Below are 18070 nucleotides of genomic sequence, written 5' to 3'. Positions count from 1 at the left end.
GTACGATGTTTTAACGGAGATGGACGGTAGCCGTCATGAACGTTCAGTGCCGCTCCCGTATTTGGACGCAGAAACTGAACTGGAGTCTTAAAGCCAGGAGAACCGATGGCTGCCCCTCAGTGAAACCGTCATAAAAAACCAGGTACACAGCTTTGCGGTACTGATACAGATTGGCTTAATCGAATGGATGACTCCAGTAAATTGACACGGCACACAATTTAAAGAGGCCCTCGTGTTGCTGCTGCAAAATCAAATACGATATTCATATCTACATATCACAATGTACATCTTTCCCTCTGGCGTTAGAAAGCTTGTTGTGAAAACAGCCAAAGGGCTTATTTGCACTGCGCTTCGGCTCTGTGAGAAATCAACAGGTGACCCTCCAACAGGGCTAAACAAACGATGTGCTCTCATCACCTACTCTCACTCACACACACACACACACACACACAACCTTTACCGTCACTTTCTCCTGCCTGATATCACAAAGAAGACACTGAAGGGGATAAAGACACATTAGAGTACAAATGGAATTACAAAGAATGTTGCAAACACTTTGTGTCGCCACCTGCCTCTGCTGCCGAGAAGCACGCACCAAACTGCACCCTTCACATTTTATTCAAACACCTCTATCAAATGCCTGTCTCCACATGCCCATGGAAGGCTGCGCTTCTGATCCATGTTTATTCTGTTCAACTGCAACTTTTGGCAGCGCTGCTCCAACTAACCTCAAAGCCATGCAGGGAAATATGTGCGATATGAGCAAAGTGGGCGTATGTGAGAGGGGGAAAAAGAAAAAGAAAAAAAAGAGATAACAAATGGGCTTTAGCTGCGAATCCCGTTGAGGTTCACAAAAATCCTCTAATCTGTCTGGACTTGATCGGCCAGAATGTTTTGCTCTCGTGCGTGAATCTCCATCGCCGAAGGCTGACACCACACTAGTAGTAGCAAGTATGCGAGCATGCAAACATCCTGCTTTTTCAGCCAGCAGTGGGATCACCCCAACATCTCATTACCGAGCCGTCTCATGTCAGCAGCTTTCTTGGTTACTTTGGGCACACAGAGCAGGTTTTTTGATATGCTGTTATTACCGGGTTAAAAACAAACCTAGAGACGTGCACACCACCCCACATGCAGTCTTCACATGGCCGGTGTGAGTCATGTTTTCCCTCACTTGGGATGCTTCCTCCCTAACGGGCGTCACATTAAAGAACACACTGTGTTCAACAATTTTGTCAGCTGACTCAATGTTGTGTCATGCCGATGCTATTTCAACTTGAGTCAACTGTTTGGCATTACAGAGGCTCCAGGGACCTGCCACTCTGGTATTGCTAGCGACATCATCTTTTATTCTCCGATTCCAAAAAAAATCCCACTACATATAGAGTTTTTCCTTGCACATTGAGGATTTTCAGGTGACTAAAATGTGACAACAGAACCAAGAAGACAGAGGTATTGAGAGTTGGCATTAGACAACTGTGAGGAATGTTCACGTATTTCTGATCTAAATTATAGCTTTGTTTTAGATAAAACAGAGGGATCAAAACAGTTTCAATACTGAAATATTAACATGGCCAATTAGAGTGTACTTAAAACCAACACCCCACATTCTAATACACTAAATCTGATACCAGATAATGCCATTATGGACAGCACCTGAATTAGCGTATTTTTAAAGGCCTGTTACTAACCACAGAATATAAAAAGACAATGAACTATCTAACAACGGCTCAGAACAAAACATCGTCACTTAGCTGAATCGCAATGCCAGCTGGAGCAATGCAAGCACACACCAATGCGGGGCTGAGTCACCACTGTCAGCCATGTATAAAAGTGACAGGTTAACAAACACATCTTCCTATTGCCAGTAAGTCGCAACCTATATATGATTTTTTTTTTTTTTTGCGGAAACCTGTGAAAATAAGAATTGGTACGTTTTCATTACAATGCATGTCTGCGGACGGCATAGGACTTCCTTCTCATGAGTCAGACCGTGCTGATGTTTGTTTGTGACGTTTGAAGGAGGAGGATGAAGTTGGTTATACTCTACAATACTGGCACTACATGTCACCGAGTTCTGCACAAAGGATATTTAATTATGTGTGCCTGTACTGAAGGCATTAAGGCACACATAATACTAGTGGCCATACTTATTGCCTTCCTTCCTTTTTAGACCACTAAAAGCTTTAAATTTGTGGTATCGGCACCTTTGCTGACACCTTTTTTCCCTTAAATTCTACAAACTTCCTTTTGTGTTAATGGGCTCTCTTTTTCTATTTGACCTAGAAAACTTCTCTCTTTGGTGTTTGGCGTTGCAATTAGATCCGTTATGCTAATGTTTGGTCAAGTATTAGAAGTTAAAAAGTTGATACTATAAAATAGTTGCAGAGGAACAGGGCAATGTGGCATTAAGGTACTGTTTCCTGGTTAGTGGAAACAAATGCAACAATTTAGAAACTGTATCAAGTCTGAATGGTACCTGATACATGAATGGTGCCGTTTTATTTAGATAAGTAGTTCTATGAGACCTGGTTTGAATAATTAAAAGTTTTACATTTCATTGTACGAATAGTAAGAGTAATACTGCAAAAGTTCTTCATGACATTTTCAGAGTACGTTTATGTATTTCTGGCAAAACACATCTCACTGAATCCAACGACCCGCTCGTTCAAAATGAACACAAGCGCACACACATTACTTCCAGTGATTCAGGAAACAGGTCGTGTTTTTCCATACAAAACTAGGAGGTCCTAAAAGCACAAGTGGAGGGACTTCCTTTGCCAAAGGGCCAAATTCCAAATGGTCCATGACCATTAACCCACCCAGGCTGACTAAGACCCCCCACAACCCTAACTTCACAACCACCCAACACTCCACATACTTCTGTGGAAAACCTCGATTTCACGAGCAGCCGTTAGGTCTTTTCCTCTGGCAGGCGACTTCTAGAAACTAGAAGTTGAGCAGTATGTCTTGTCTTCCTGCTGACAACCTCTGAATCCCTCTAACTTTCATTGCGCCAGATATGCCAGTCAACCGTGAGAGGAATAAACAAGCATTACTTGTGTTAATTCTCCCAGTGAAATCTATGACACGGGCAAAACGCGACATCTTTTATGATGCTTTCAAAGAAACTAGGACGTGTTGCGCTGAATTTACCCAGCCGGCAGAGTTCTACAATTCAAGAATAAGCTCTTAATTTGGTTGCTATATCTGTCAAACGCTCTAACAAGGGACTCCTAAAGCTTTAATGCTGAATCACTGTTTGAATGTTATCCACCATAAGATTGTTTGCTGTTGCTACTTTAAGAGAGGATATGGAGTATGACCTTCTACCTACTGGCACCGGCGTTTGTGGGATATATATCCTGATATAGAGTAAGCAGCAGCAGCATGGGGTGATTTTACACAATCGAGTACATTCACAATGGTCATATCTGTGTTATCCTAGCGTCGTCACCATGGTGGCATGTTAAATCGAGTGAAAGGTCTTAAGTGTGTGTTTTGCATCTTGCTTTAAATGGTCCTTTACTTCAGGTCAGTAGGCCTTGGCAAAAATCTGTGCCACAGCTATCTGATCCGTCCTTACTTGGTATGCAGTTAATGAGCTTTTTGAACCCTTATTAGACACAACCCCCCCCCCCCCCCCCCCCCAAACTCTCACACACACACACACTCGGAAGCTTTTCACCCCCACTCTGAAACGTGTGCCAGTCCACCATTGTCTGACTTTGTGTGGACTGCGGAGACATGCAGCTGCCTGCAGTCTCCTCTCCTGGAAGCCAGAGACAGCATCAGTAACACACTGACACGCGGGTGGGGGGGGGGGCAACCAAGGCAAAGGGCAAAGTTAGTCATTTCTTTCATGCAGAGCCTGTGAGTGTGTGTGTGTGTGTGTGGGGGGGGCTTTCGGAAAGGAGCCCGCTCCTTAGTGACTCTCATGCGTGCCTAGAGGGTGAAAGCAAGGCCGGCTGCGTCTGCAGTGTGCTGGAATGCAACCAGAGATTGAGGGAGGTAAACTGTTTACATGCCAATATGCGACACCGGTGATTTTCAAGTAGGCTCCGAAAGTACTGATGAAGTCACTGTTTTTTTTTTTTTAGGGGGAGCAGCAGCAAAGTGTGATCTCTAACGAAATTTATATTCATGTGCTTTTTAGTCACTGGTTGCTAGAAATGAGGTTAACCTGCAGCTGGTCAAAGTCTGCAACTGAACACTGAAAAGTTAATCGCCTTTCAATGAACACTCTGTGCTGCCGCAGAGTATTTTTTTTTACAGTCACTCAACCTAAACGGATTTTTTTTTTTCCTCAGTCCAGCTCCAGGTACCAGAAATGGTTCGGCTCCACACTGGCCCAGTTCTAGCCATGAGTGAACAAGAAAACCCCGAGGACCGAAACTGAGACAGCTCTCTCCCAGTTCAGGTCCCCAAACATAAGTCTCGTGTCGGTCCAAATGTGGCTAAAGTATTTGAATGTGAGCCTAAACTGGCACACTTCCACAGGCCCTACATGTTACCCACCAAACCCAGCAACCTAACAGGTCCAGAGCTGCCCTGCCAGGAATGCCAGACCACAGCCCAGCGTCACGAGCCCTAGTCTTGACTGGACCAATTTCCAGCATTTTGGTGGCTTCTCTCCCCCCCTAAGTAATTGTACTTATTGTACTCTACCAGGCTGACTAATGACATCTTTGTGCGCTTGTGAGCTTTTACACCTTTCCCCTTAAAGTTGGCTGGCTTGGTAGGCCACTAGAGTTGTAACAACTTAGTATAGAGTCAAAATCTCCTACTTTTTTTTTTTTTTCGGTGGATAAAATAGGACAGCTCCAGAGCTCCGCAGACCCACTTTCCTCTCTCATTTGACTAGCGGCTACATAAACTGCAAAGTGGAAGTGGTTCTCTCGGAAATCGTCGCATTAAAGTGACAGCCGTTCAACGTCCCCCCCCACACTCCTCCATCTCGTGCCGAAATCTTTTAACAGATAGTCTCAGGCCTCGACAAAAGTAGCGAGGAGAACAGAGCCCGGTATCCGTTTCCAGGGGTTCCCGGGTCTGGCCTCTCCTCTCTTTCCCCGCTGTTTCGGACCAGCATGGAAATCAAAGCCGGGCTTAATTCGCGGAAGCGTTTGACGGCTACTGACCTGAATAAACTGGATGGTCAGGGCTGATTTTCCGACACCTCCGCCTCCGACCACAACCAGCCGATACTTCTCCTGCACCGAGCCGTCCTTCCAGCCAGCCATCGAGGACACTTCGCGCCGCCGCCGCCGCCGAAACACCAGTGAGCAGCAAACACCCACTTTCTTTCCCCTGTAAACTGAAGAAGAGGCCCTGCGGTGGAGACACCGGAACGCAGAGACGGAGCCCAGTTACGTGCCGAAATGACTCGTCGGTGTCGTCCGTGTTTTTGCTCGTTTGTTTGTTGTCGCGCAGATAGGTGGTAAGAGAGGGATCCAGGAGCTACGGCTGCCTGTCCGTACGCCTCGCCGTGTTCCAGCCGCGACAAGCACTGCGCTGCTCAAGATGTGGATCCGATAGTGGGAGTAATCAGCCAGGCCACTACTAATGTCTGGCGCTAGGGGCCCTTCCACAGGCTGTTTGAGACTGCCTCAACACCACCCTCCTCCCCCTCCTCCCCGCCTACAAACTCACACTCACAGCCCACTCCGCTGCTGCCCTGTCCTGAGACTAATATCATGCACCCAGCAGTCAGATCCCAGCAGGTCAGATCCCAGCAGGTCAGATCCCTGCAGTCAGATCCCAGCAGTCAGATCCCTGCAGTCAGATCCCAGCAGTCAGATCCCAGCAGTCAGATCCCTGCAGTCAGATCCCTGCAGTCAGATCCCAGCAGTCAGATCCCTGCAGGTCAGATCCCTGCAGGTCAGATCCCTGCCCTATCAGTCTGTCTCCTCGCTGCTGTCGCTGCGCAGCTATCACGCAAATCTCCAGCAATGTCAACTGTAAGGCAGCGTTTCTGTCTCGGTCTAGCCACCCCACCAAAAAAAAAAAAAAAAAAAAAAGTTAATGGTAATAAATCCTCGTTAATTTTTGTCAGTCTGTTAAGCACAGGTGGATTTAAAACAGCAGAATCTATCTGCTGTTGCCAGCGTTTCTGAAAACCTTTTTTTCACGCTTCCCTTTTAGGGTAATTCGGTATCATTGTTTATTTCATTTTATTTCATTTGCACAAACGCACAGAAAGTTGGGCACCATCTCATCAAACGAAGCAGCGTAATGACGTTAACGTCACACACGCTGGGCAGTTTTCCGGTGCGGAGCGTGTGATATCCAGCGACGACATTAGCCCGCAACGATAAGGACAGAGATGGAATTACACTTTTACACAAGGGAGCGGGTTATAGATCGCACTGCCCGGTGCGTATCATCCGATCTGTGTTGGAAGAGATTTTATCAAGGCTTTCTGTGAGTTCTGATGTGCGCATGAGTGTCTGTTCTGCACCCTCCTTATCCCAAATGCTCGTTACTCGTATAATTAAGGTTGAGAACTACTGCCTCTCGGATACTCTCTGTCCGGGCTTACACAAATACTACATTCACCATAATCACTCCAAGCCACTTATAATAACCATTTTAATCACAACGGCTTTCAATTCAGACTTACAATCCAACTTTGCAAAGACAGGCTATTCCTATAAGCCATGCAGTGTAGTATTCGACACGTCTTTATTTCGACATAGGCCTGTTGCTATGACTATTTTAAAGGCACAACTCTTCATGAAGGTGAAAATAAAAATTAGGGACAGAGATTTCACCTCTGCCAATTCAGAATCAGACGAGCGCCGAAGCAGCTTAATCGAACGCGACAGACTTGGACCAAGTTTGTAAAAGCACTGTTCGTCATGTTATCATGTGCCATGTTGTGACGAATCATGCGCTAATCTCCACTGTGTTGAACACACTCCCGTCAGCTTTGATGCCTGTGGCGCCATCTAGTGACTGGAGACAGGCGAGAAAACAGCCGCTCCAGTCATCTTCGGAGTCTTTGTTTGCACGTGAATGGAGTCAGTCCATCGATCCTGCTCAACCTCCCTGAAGACGAAGTAGTGCACCGGTGGAAAGCACAAGTTATTGTGACGCCGGCCTTGACGCAAGATATATGGCGACCATAAATGTTTCTCTGCCGCAGGTAGTGGAGATCCTGGTGTGAGAGGAATTAACAGGAAGTGCACGTGATCTTTTACGAAGAGTAAAAATACATTTTAAAGTGCGATTGTGTCACACTTAACCGTATGTGTGACATCCACTACGAATCAAAAAGGAGGCCGTACCCTGCACACACAGGAGCTGGACTGCTGCAGAGCTGCCACACAGTTCACAGCTGAAGTTCTGACCTCAAAGCCACCTCTCAGCCTTTATCTAAACCCCCTGGAGGGCCAGATTCCCCCAGATACTGTAAATGTATGACTGGGGTTATGCCCCTTTAGTCTGGCCAATTCCCAGAAACGTCCCCTTTTTCTCATAAATCTACAGGCGAAACCCTCTCCATCTCCTTACCTCAGCGACAGGAAAACTCGACGACTCAAAGAGAAAATTACAAATCTCTGCAACATTACACACTAGGTCAAAAGAAATCTTGCGTGCCTCGGCTTCGTAAGCGCTCAGTGTGTTTGGGGGGGGGGGACTGACAGAATAAATTCCAATCAGTTTCACACTGTGAGAGATATAACGAGAACAATGTGAAGAATTCTAATTAGAGCCTCCCGAGATATGAAGCTGGATGCAAGAGTCCCTTCACCTAAAGGGGACGGCCACCTCTGGGCAACTAACAATCCTTTGAAATCTATTACAAAACATTTACCTCTATGCAACCAAAGCTGTGCAAAGCAACTTTTCAGGAGACTGCACCCACGGTGGCTTCACACACCTTTGAATAAAAGGGCCATGTGACTTTTATATATATATATATAAGTTTATTGAAAATGAAACAGGAGAGGCAAAGATCATTTCCGAGATGCATCTCAGAGAAAGAGAAGATGTAATAAACAAAAACAAAAAAAACAGAGGGGGACAGAAGCAGCTGACCATCGTGACTTCATAATTTGCAGTGATGAAAAGGCTGTAAGAAGAGTGAGACGAGAGGACAGCAGTCGTTTCACATGTTGGACTTTTTTTGAGAGAGGTTGATCTTGTCGCCCAGACTCAGCGCCATTCCCTGTGGGAGAAAGGAGGATGTTTTACAACACAAGCCAACACTTCAGATTATGACACGCTTTCACACTTTCTTTTTTTTTATTGGTCCAAGTCGCCTCTTTCAGTGAAATATTGGATAAATACGCAATCTAACTACGAGACAAACCAGGAGCACTGCTTGCATTTACGGTAGCTGAATCAAACCCTGGCTTCACCTCGAAGATTCATAAGAGTTAATTGTGCCGCAGCTGTGGCCCACCTGACTTTTGGCCCTGATGCGTATGTGTCCGTTGACGGGTGCGTCAGGCCCCAGGTGGATTGGCTTCTCGATGCTGACATTGGCCAGGGCGTCTTCTCCGAAGATAGAACGAGCATAAAGGTTGGCAGCCATGAAGCCGCAGAAGCCAGAGAGAGCCTGGTTTTGTGAGACAAACGGGGAAAAAAAAATTGTCAACATTTTCTGATAATAACTGAAATGACTGAAGCAATAGATGGCCACTATGTAAAGTCACACTTTTGAAAATGTAACGGGTGAAACCAAATAATCGTCACAGAAGTACATTCCTGCCGGTTGAATCACAACAACAGACAACGCGATTCTTCTGAAAAGAGCTCAAACTGCTCATTAAATTCATGTCTGTAACACCTCGCGCACCTTCTCAGGAGTCAGACACTTCATGTTGGTGGACTTGAGGATATGTTGGAGGTACTCGTTCAGATCAGCGATGTTTGTGTTCACCGTCACCTACAATAAAGAGACGTTAGCAACCATCTTCAACAATTATGCTTCTTTTTCTTATCTTCCCAGATTTTTATTTCTTGAACATGAATCACATTGCCATAACAAAAGGAAGCTTAAAATGCCAGCCAGTTTCTGGAAAGCTGCTTATGAAACAGAAACACAAATCCTACCTTGTTTTCCCACTCAAACTCCGCCCACATCTGTCTGAATTCTGCGTCGGTGCAGGAGGCCGGCTGGATGTAGTCCATGATGTCGATGTGGATGTCGCTGAGGACAACACAGTTTCTGTCGCTTGCAGCTCCCGACACATCGTAGACTGAGAAGAAGAAATCAAATGAATGAAAATATTTCTACAAAAAAAAAAAAAAAAAAAAAAAAAAAAAAAAAAAAAAAGTAGTTCAACCCTCATGTCTGTTGCACACAAAACTTATCCCTTACCAATGTTTCCAAATATAATGCCATTCTCAGTAGAAGCCACCTTGACATTAGCCTTGATGTTGGCAAAATCGTGAGGGGCCAGAGTTAGAGGCGAAGGCTTTTCAACCAACTTGAGATCCCCTGCAGAGTGGAAATGATCAGTTTAATGCACGAGAGCAACGCAAATGTTCAAAAACAAGCCTGAGCCCGCATTATGAGAAACCGACCCGCAACATTTGCGATGTGAGGTGGAAAATCAATCAATCAGTCTTTATTTATATAGCGCATTTCACACCACAGGCAACTCAATGTGCTTACACCAGACTCACCTAAAGTGGCCAGCTCAAGAGTGCAGTTCTGAAGGGTATCACTGGTCTGGTTGACCACCAGGACATCCAGCACAATGTCATACTGGTTAACGTGAACATAGGCTTCAGCATACACTGGGTCTGAGAAGCCTGTCAGCTGGGTCACCTAGTTTGGACAAGAAAAAAAACGTAATAAAAAGGCGTGGCTTGATAATCACCTCAAAAGAACTAAAAAAAAATAAAAATGGCTCCAAAAGCAGAGTTTTCAAGCAGTCGTTATAGAGCAGAGTTTGTGTTAAACAAACAAAACAAAAAAAAAGGACTTCAACAGCCTCTCACAATTAAATAAAAAATACTAAAGAAGTGAAATTTGCATAGTTTAAACACATACAAACAGGAACGCATGCTCTCACTGTGCAAGTTGTCAAAAACAATAAAATCAACTCAATCTGCCTGAAATCTCTGAACCAAAAAACGTATCAAAAGTGTGCAACCTTGTTGAGTTTCGATGCCAGAGGGTCAGCAGCTTCTTTCCGCTGAGTGTTCCCCATAGCAGCCAGCAGGCTAAGCTGAAACTGGTCCTCCTTAGACGTCATCTCATTTTTTGCCGTGAGCTGCATGAAGGAGATTGGATCATCTGCCTGGACCGTTACGTTCCGTTTCTCTGATTCTTTCTGTGGTCGGAATAAGCAAAAGTGGGAGTTTAGTCTTGATTTGTTTCATCGGTAGAACTCTAATTATTTACATGTGTTTTAACCCTATACACGTGTTTCGAGCCCTACTTTAGGTGTATGGAACCTTTCAATGTTACCCCAATGTTACCCCAGTACTCTCCTTTATTACTGTAGGATAAATCATTAATGTGTCACATTTACTACAAACATAAATGCACATCTGCAAGAAAAAAAAAAAAAAAAAAAAAAGAGTGCATATCCTGGGTTCCAGAATATATCTGAAAACGTATTCTGCTTCATCGATGCTTGAGCCTCGCGAGGCCATCGTGACGTCCAGTCCTGTGAGTCGGTTGTCATTACCTTCTGTGACAGCTTCTCTTCCTCCAGCCGGACGGTCAGCATATGTGACAGGGATTTGCGGCACTCCTTGTTGAAAATGTCATTCATAAGTGGTGAACACTCCGACAGGACCTTCAGGCACAGCGAGATGCGGTCCACGTCATCGTCTGTAATTGGCTTCTTGGGCAGAGAAGACTTGCCCAGATGCAGCACGGTGGCCATTATCAGCATGGCCTCCGCAACAAATGACTGCAGAGAGAGAGAGAGCAGGGATCAGAGAAGCCAGCAGAGAGCTTAAACAATTAAACGAGCCTTTCGGTGAAGACAAGACAGGATATCTTACATTTTGTTTCTTTTTGTCTTGAACAATAGCAACGTAGCGCAGGGCCACTTTGGTTAGTGTGGTGGCCAAGGAAGCTGCCACGTAAAAGTCTCCATCCATCAGGAAGCCTCTGAGTGGAGGTCTGGTAAAACAAATCAAAACAACTTTCTAAAGGAGATGAACGGGAAAACTCTGTATAATTAAGAGAATATTAAGGGCTAATAATCATAATCCTTCACAAAATGTCATGCTTACCTGTCCTCTTCTTTCTTTGAAGGCCTGGAGGAGCTCAGGGCACTCTGTGTCACATAGGTGCCCATCTCTGTCACAAGCTTCTGAGCTGGAGCTGCACTCACTTCATCCTCTGGTTTAACCTCACCCGTCTCTTTCTTGATCTCATTGTCAACTATTGGGATCTGTCCAAGAGACATTTGCAAGATGTTTGTGACACTTGAAACTGACCAGTAGGCTTCAGTTGCATTGAACTGGGACAAAAGTGAACAACTCTACCTCTCCCAAAGATCTGCGTATTTCGGTCATCACATTCTGAATGTCCTCCTTGGTGCTGCAATATTCTCCTAAGATCCAGAGTGCTCCCCTGTAAATCCTGAAACGCGAAAAAAAATCATAACAAAAGTTCACAGTGCTTCATTCCCCTGTATCGGTTCCAGTTGGCTTGCAGAGCACTGACTTGTCATTAGCAAGCACTGAATATATAATGGTTAACTTAATCACTGAACTCCATTTTTTTTAACCATTAGGAAATAAACAAATATCCATCAAAGTCTTGCATATTATACCCCATGAACGTTGCTCATAAAGCCTTACTTGACAGTTTTGATGGCGTGAAACACTTCCAGCATCTTCTCAAGGATCAGGGGTCTTAAGTTGTCGAACCTCTGAATGGCCTCTCGCACAAACTCCAGCACATCAGCAGCAGCTGCCTCATTCGTGTCGCTCAGGAATTCCATCAGCTGGAAATCAAACCAACACAGAAAAAAAAAACAACGCTTTAACAACCGGATATCCGTTGAAAGACTAAATTTAGACAGGAGAAGAAATGTTCATGTCTAAGAGGAGCCTCACCACAGGTATGACATTAGCTGCCATGTCAGGGAAGCGGACGCTGCATGAGTGAAGGGTGCGCACCAGGAGCTGCCTGTACTTATCAGTGTCTTCGTGTTCTGTTACATTGTTTGTCTTGATCACCTCTTTCTTCAAAACAATCACCAGCTGGAAAAACGACAGACATCAGTATATTTGTAACGTACTCCAGTGGAACAGAGAAAGGAAAATAAAAAAAAAAGAAAAAAAGAAACATGGATGTACTGCACACGTGACAGACCTCCTCCACATTGCGAGACGAGACCAGGTCCAGTGCGAGTTGCAACGTCTTCTTTCTAACTTCCAGGTCAGGAGTGCTGAGTACACGCAGGATGTCCATCACAAGGTCCTGAAGAAAAACAACAGCAGCAGCAAACCGTCTCTTAATTAAACGTGATTTGCAAGGCGAAGTGAAACGTCATTCAATATTTTCACATTTTAAAGACCTAAGAGATTTTTTTTATATGAACATGTCAACACAAAAGACCATCAAAATTCAACCTACCTGAAGTACGCGCTCGTGAGTAGGATGCTCCTTCAGTTCAATCAGACGATCGAGAACGATGAGCTTCACGTTGTTGTCGCTCTCCTTAATGATCAAATCAATGTAGCACTGTGCAGCAGCCTAGAGTCCAAACAAAAACACTGAATACATTAAATGTGTGACTCTAAAAACGTAGCTGTGGTTTGGTTATTCGCTGTATAATAACAGCACTGTACAATGAGTGTTTAGCATAGAACAAACTTTTCTCAGAAAACTGTAATGACGTACCTTAATGGCTGTAGGGGCACTGGAGAGGGTGACAAGAGTGCCGGCAGCCTCATACTTTACAGCGGGGCTGGAGGACTGCAGCAGGTTGTAGATGCAACGGATAAAACGGGCACGCTCGGAAGGGTTAGCATGGCAAACCTAAAAGACACACAACAGCAAGAATTCAGATGTTATGTCCATTCTGGTTACTCGCTTGCGTGCCTCAAAGCCTGAATCAGACTAACAAAGGTCTTGACTCACTTTGTAAATCAGCTCCACAATGACCAGCTGCAGGATGTCACCAAAAGTGTGAACTTGGTCGATACATGTGCTGAGGTAATCCAGAGCTCGATCCTGTGAGAAGAGAATGTGAGGCAGCAGGATGCAGGTTAGGCTTCTGGGATGGATGATATAAGACCAGTTTCTCACAACGGAACACACGACGAGTAAAGGACAATGCGCCAATTTGCAACAAACCTGATCTGCATGAATCAGCATCATGAAGGCGTTTCTCTTACAGCTGGCATCTTTCTCATTGACAAGAAAATCATGGATCAGCTCCGGAGCATCTGGGATGAGATGCTCAAAGTTCCTTAAAAAAAACAAATGAAGAAGTTGCTTCTGGGTCACAAATGACTAGAGGACAGCCCGTGCACTATATGGGACAGCATTTGAACATAAATTGATTAACAGTCAGTACCTATAGATGGTGTAAATGGCCAGAACGGCATTGCGCCGCACATAGCTGTGGCGGTGCTCCAGGCAGGCCCGGATGGCCGGCATGAGAGGCTCAAGCAACTCGGACTCCTTCAGCTTGCACAGGAAGCGCAGAGTGGAGCCACGGATGAACTCGTTGGGGTGTTGCAGATCCTGAAATTATAAAACAAAGATTTTCAAATGATGAAATTCGTATTCTACTCACTCTCCCATCGCTCACACAGGAGGCAGCTTTGCCCTGTGTCGACATGAGACTTAATGGTTGCAGTTGGAATCTCTGCGTTACAATTTGTGGCCAGTTTTGATCACTATGTGATCGAAATATTACATGAATATTATAACAAAGAGCAGAGGTGGCTGGCGAGAAATGATGTGGATTCATCAGTCACACAACCCTGCAAACCTGGTGTTCAGCCAGGCCCTCAGATGTAGGCATCTTGCAAATGTCCTTTTACATAACATTTTTAAGATTCAATTCCCTGTTGTTATTCATAGCATATTATGATGTCGACATGCAAAAATAGACAGATTTGCCTGTGTAGAACAAGTGTTAAGGTCTCACCTTTCTGTAGGCGTCACAGACGAGAATCATCTCCTGAAGCAGCTTGCCATCTGGAGTTGTTTTGGGGACAATCTCCCAGAAGACGAGCAGCAGCTTCTTGATGGTGTGGTCTTGAAGTGGCAGCACAAAGCGAATTATGGTCATCAGCAGTCCTGGCAACTTCTCGCCATTCAGGATCATGATTATGACTTTCTTCAGGGCTTCTGTCTTTGCTTTGATCTCTCCCTTTTCTGAAAAAAGATGGTTATCAATCATTTCACAATACCGATCTACCCCACATTATAAATATCACAATCATAATGTTCCCAAAGTATGTTCAGTTAAGGATTCTTTTTGGCCATTAAAAATTCGTCATCTTTATTTAGTTGAGATGGACAGAGACTATTTACACATTCATTTCTCCCCTCTACAAAGTTTTATTAAGGACAATGAAGAAATCTGTTTCCAAATAAGGGATTTTTACCGAGATCCGCTTTCAGGCTCACTTCAGATGGGGGCTCAGAGTCAGAGGTGACATTGATCAGAGTGTAACAAACGTTTTCCGCAGCCGTCATTTTGCTGCTGGGCTCGAGTCCGTTTAGAAGAATCCCAAATAAATGTCTGGAAAACACCTATATGAGACAGAAAAACAGAGAGATTTGTGAATGACAGATGAAACCCTTACATATGAGCACAAATATAAGAGCAGCTCATGCGCTGGATATTACTCTGAAGATGTCAATACAAATGGGACAAAATCAATGTACAGCAAAACATCACAAGCAAAGGTCTGTGGAGTTGTTTTTGAATTTCTTTACCAGCAGCTTTGAAAAACAAACTAAAAAAAAACAAAACATTAAAGACAAACTGGAATCAGACTTATGAGTAAAACCCAGAACTGTAAGCTGGGTTTTACCAGCTTCCATGTGGTTTTGTGGGGTGAAAATCAATAACTGTAAGAAAACAAGCGTCAGATCTGTCACAGTTTTGCTTGTGCTCATTAACGAATAGATGTGATTCTTGTGGGTGCTCACATACTATATACCCAACACCTGAAAATATTTTTCTCTAATTCTAGATTTGAATTTGTCGTGTACGCACAAGCATGAGTTGCTTGTATTGCTACACGAGTAGTGCAAAAAATAGCACTTTTCTAAATGTGGTAAACAACATTATTGAACCAATTTTCTACTGATCCATGCGATTGAAAAGTTGATTGAACATGCTGCTAAAGAACTTAATTGGAAAACACTAACAATATATGGATTTAACGGGATCTGTCACTAATATGAGGCTTCAGCAGTCAGAGGGGGAAATCAAGTCAATTCTGACAGCGCAGTCTCTTTCGTGACAAATTTCCTCTTGCATTTCTCTTGATCTTGGGTCTGTGCTGATCTGAAATAAAGACTTACAACGCGGAGAGGGGATACCATCCCCAGACGTGTGTAACTCTGGGGGACACTTGACTCAATTGACTGAGACCTACGAAACCTTTTATTACCACACGATAATTTCTGGAATGCATTTCTGTTAACCCTTCTCTTCATCTCTTATATTAGAAGTGCATTAGTGTCTTGCAGCGTTACAGCATCTCTGAAACACACGACATATTTTGGTGTATTTGAGCACCTGTACAACTGTTAGCCCAATTTGCACAGCAAACAAACTCTCACTCTATTCTGACCATTTCATTTATTTTTCAATATTAAAGTAAAAATGATTTTTAAATGTATCATTTATTATTGATGACTCAGAAAAAAATATATAAAACCATGGGTCAGGTATCACCTAATTTTGGTAGCAGTGTTTAATAATAATAATGGTATAATGGATATAACAATACAGGAAGAGATAGTTGACCTCTGTATGCCAAAATAATCTGAGATTCCAAGCAATAAAAGTTGCAGTAAGTGATGTACGACAGTAACGACATATGTCTAAGATTGATTAGATAAAATACCCATGATCAAATAATAGTTAAAAGCAAATGTGAGACATTGTCACAGAGCTCCAAACACTGAAACGACCGTCTTTGTGTAAAACAAGCAAACAAAAATGGAGTTACTTGCATTAACAGCAAACAGTTGTGTCGTAAAACCTCGCTAAGGCTCAAATATAAATGATTTAGTCTGATACAGCTGTTTAGATAATTTAAGATATAAAATCGGCAGCTAACTAGCCACAGTTAGCTCACACTAGCTAAGCATTTCCCCAGGATTGCAATGAAATGGAGGACACTAACGTTAGCTAGCTAACTCGTCAGTGAACACCAGTCAGGAGAGGAAATATCGCCCATAATGGAAGAAATTTAGCTGCCAAACTCACCTTAATGCACAACTATTAAGCCCCCCCCAGGCCGTCTGCGATGCCCAGTTCAGGTTTTAGCCTGTGCAAAATTTTAGAAGTGCTCCCGTCGGCGAGCTATCCCTCTCGGCTCACCGCTACTTCCGAGTGACGTGGAAGACTACTTTCAGAGCCACATCACTACTACCGTGTGCCGGGAGGCTCAAACGCGCAACAAATAATCCGGTACACTACAAATCTCTGGGTGATCCTGAATGTGTCTTTCCGTCCAGGCAGCACTGGACATTTTATTTCAAGCAAGGTTTAAGACACAAACGTCACTAATATTCAAAGGCAGTATTATCTAAAAGTCATGTTAGTTTGTTATTTGATTTTTTTTTGTGCACCGACCCACTTCTCAGTAAAACTAAGTAAAAAAGATAAAATTATAACCTGCTTAGAAATTAATCGATTCTGAACAATTTTCTAAATAAATCTCTCTGTCATTTGATGTATAAAAGAAAACGGAGTGAGCCATCCCTTTTCAAAAATCTTATCAGTCAATGAATTCAAGGAATTCTGACCTACGAAATTTCCCGGAAATTTGATCATTTTCAACACAAGTAGGTCACAAGAAATATCTGATCTGAATGCTTTTGGATCACTTTCAAAGAAAACCCTGAAAATGACGTCTTTTGTAAATCCAGAAAACCTTTAAGTTTCACTAATATTCTTTCTCTTTGAATATCTAAAAAACTTTTTTAATAAGAAAAATAATAACATTTTACTTCCACATTGGATCTCTTCCAAAGAAAATCAATTTATCAAAAATAATTTATTGACAAAAAAATGCACAGTGTAAAAATCTAGAGTGAAACTGGATTAAAAATGAATGAATGTAATTAATTCAAACCAAACAAAATGCATACAGATCTTTATTTGAACACATCGTTCAAGGCACAGATGATGGATTTTTTAAATAAAAATATTTGAGACTTTGCCTCCTCTCTCACAATCTCCCAGGAAAACAGACCTTTTTTTATTTTATTTTTTATTTTTTAACTAGCCTAAATGCCTTCTTAAATGTCAGGAACACCACCTATTGCACGATTTTCAGTTAAAACTTGAAGTTTTTTATACCAAACAAACAAAACAAAACAAAGTAACAGCAGTGTGTGCAGAACCACGGGGTTCTGGTTTCTCCTTCATTTGTTTTGGTTTGAAACGAAATCTAAGTTCATTTGCAGTTTGCATTTGGTTGAATGATGCGCTTAACGTCACCATGGCAACCACGACTTCCACTCAGAACTCACAGCAGATGGACATTTAATGAATCGGCAGCTTGTCTCGTCTCCTTTTCATTTGCACAAACGTTTGATACATTCAGCTTAAACCATTTAGCAGAGACAGGCAGATGCGGCATTTCTCTCCCTCTTTTTGTTACCGTGTTTGTTTCGTCAGGTATTCCTCAACAATGTGAATGCGACTTTGCAATCTGGGCTGATTATACAAGTAGTAGTTGTTTGAAATACCCTGACTTAATACTGATTACATCTATGTTCAAATTACCAATCATTGAACATGAATAAAGAGCCATGACCAGTGTACGTCAGTATGTACGCAAGATGGGAAAGCACTCATTCGGAGCTGCAACAAAACACAAATGATATGTGAAGATGAACTTGGCAAACAAAAACTGAAATATTTCAGTACTGTATGAAAAT

The 18070-nt window shown here is 43.2% G+C and overlaps 2 protein-coding genes across 2 annotated transcripts in view; both read right to left on the bottom strand.

Moving 5' to 3' along the window:
- The window catches only part of rras2 (RAS related 2), a 35990-nt gene extending 30379 nt beyond the window's left edge, over positions 1-5611 (bottom strand). The window contains exon 1 of the mRNA XM_075460046.1: positions 5139-5611. Within this exon, the coding sequence (XP_075316161.1) occupies positions 5139-5240 (102 nt within the window). The 5' untranslated portion in view covers positions 5241-5611. The remainder of the gene's footprint in view (positions 1-5138) is intronic.
- A 2305-nt stretch (positions 5612-7916) lies between these two features.
- copb1 (COPI coat complex subunit beta 1) lies at positions 7917-16528 on the bottom strand. Its single transcript, XM_075460033.1, has 22 exons — positions 16389-16528; positions 14548-14695; positions 14085-14314; positions 13506-13675; positions 13283-13397; positions 13067-13159; positions 12827-12964; positions 12560-12679; positions 12296-12403; positions 12037-12183; positions 11779-11924; positions 11461-11557; positions 11206-11366; positions 10972-11092; positions 10650-10877; positions 10110-10289; positions 9637-9781; positions 9329-9448; positions 9061-9206; positions 8804-8893; positions 8408-8563; positions 7917-8170 (listed from the first exon to the last, which is right to left on the bottom strand). The coding sequence occupies exons 2-22, from the start codon at positions 14636-14638 to the stop codon at positions 8111-8113; spliced, it is 2862 nt and encodes a 953-aa protein (XP_075316148.1). The 5' UTR covers positions 14639-14695; positions 16389-16528; the 3' UTR covers positions 7917-8110.
- Between the last annotated feature and the right edge of the window lie 1542 nt (positions 16529-18070).

Source organism: Odontesthes bonariensis, chromosome 1, assembly GCF_027942865.1.
Source record: "Odontesthes bonariensis isolate fOdoBon6 chromosome 1, fOdoBon6.hap1, whole genome shotgun sequence".
Classification (NCBI taxonomy): domain Eukaryota; kingdom Metazoa; phylum Chordata; class Actinopteri; order Atheriniformes; family Atherinopsidae; genus Odontesthes; species Odontesthes bonariensis.
Note: the sequence above shows the minus strand (reverse complement) of the source record. Positions and strands in the feature narration are given on the sequence as shown.

Coding starts and splice junctions, on each gene's coding strand:
- copb1 (XM_075460033.1), bottom strand. CDS start 14,638: ATGACGGCTGCGGAAAACGTTTGTTACACTCTGATCAATGTCACCTCT. Junction 13,160..13,282: donor TGCTGATTCATGCAGATCAG/GTTTGTTGCAAA, acceptor CTCTTCTCACAG/GATCGAGCTCTGGATTACCT. Junction 12,680..12,826: donor GTGCCCCTACAGCCATTAAG/GTACGTCATTAC, acceptor TTTGGACTCTAG/GCTGCTGCACAGTGCTACAT.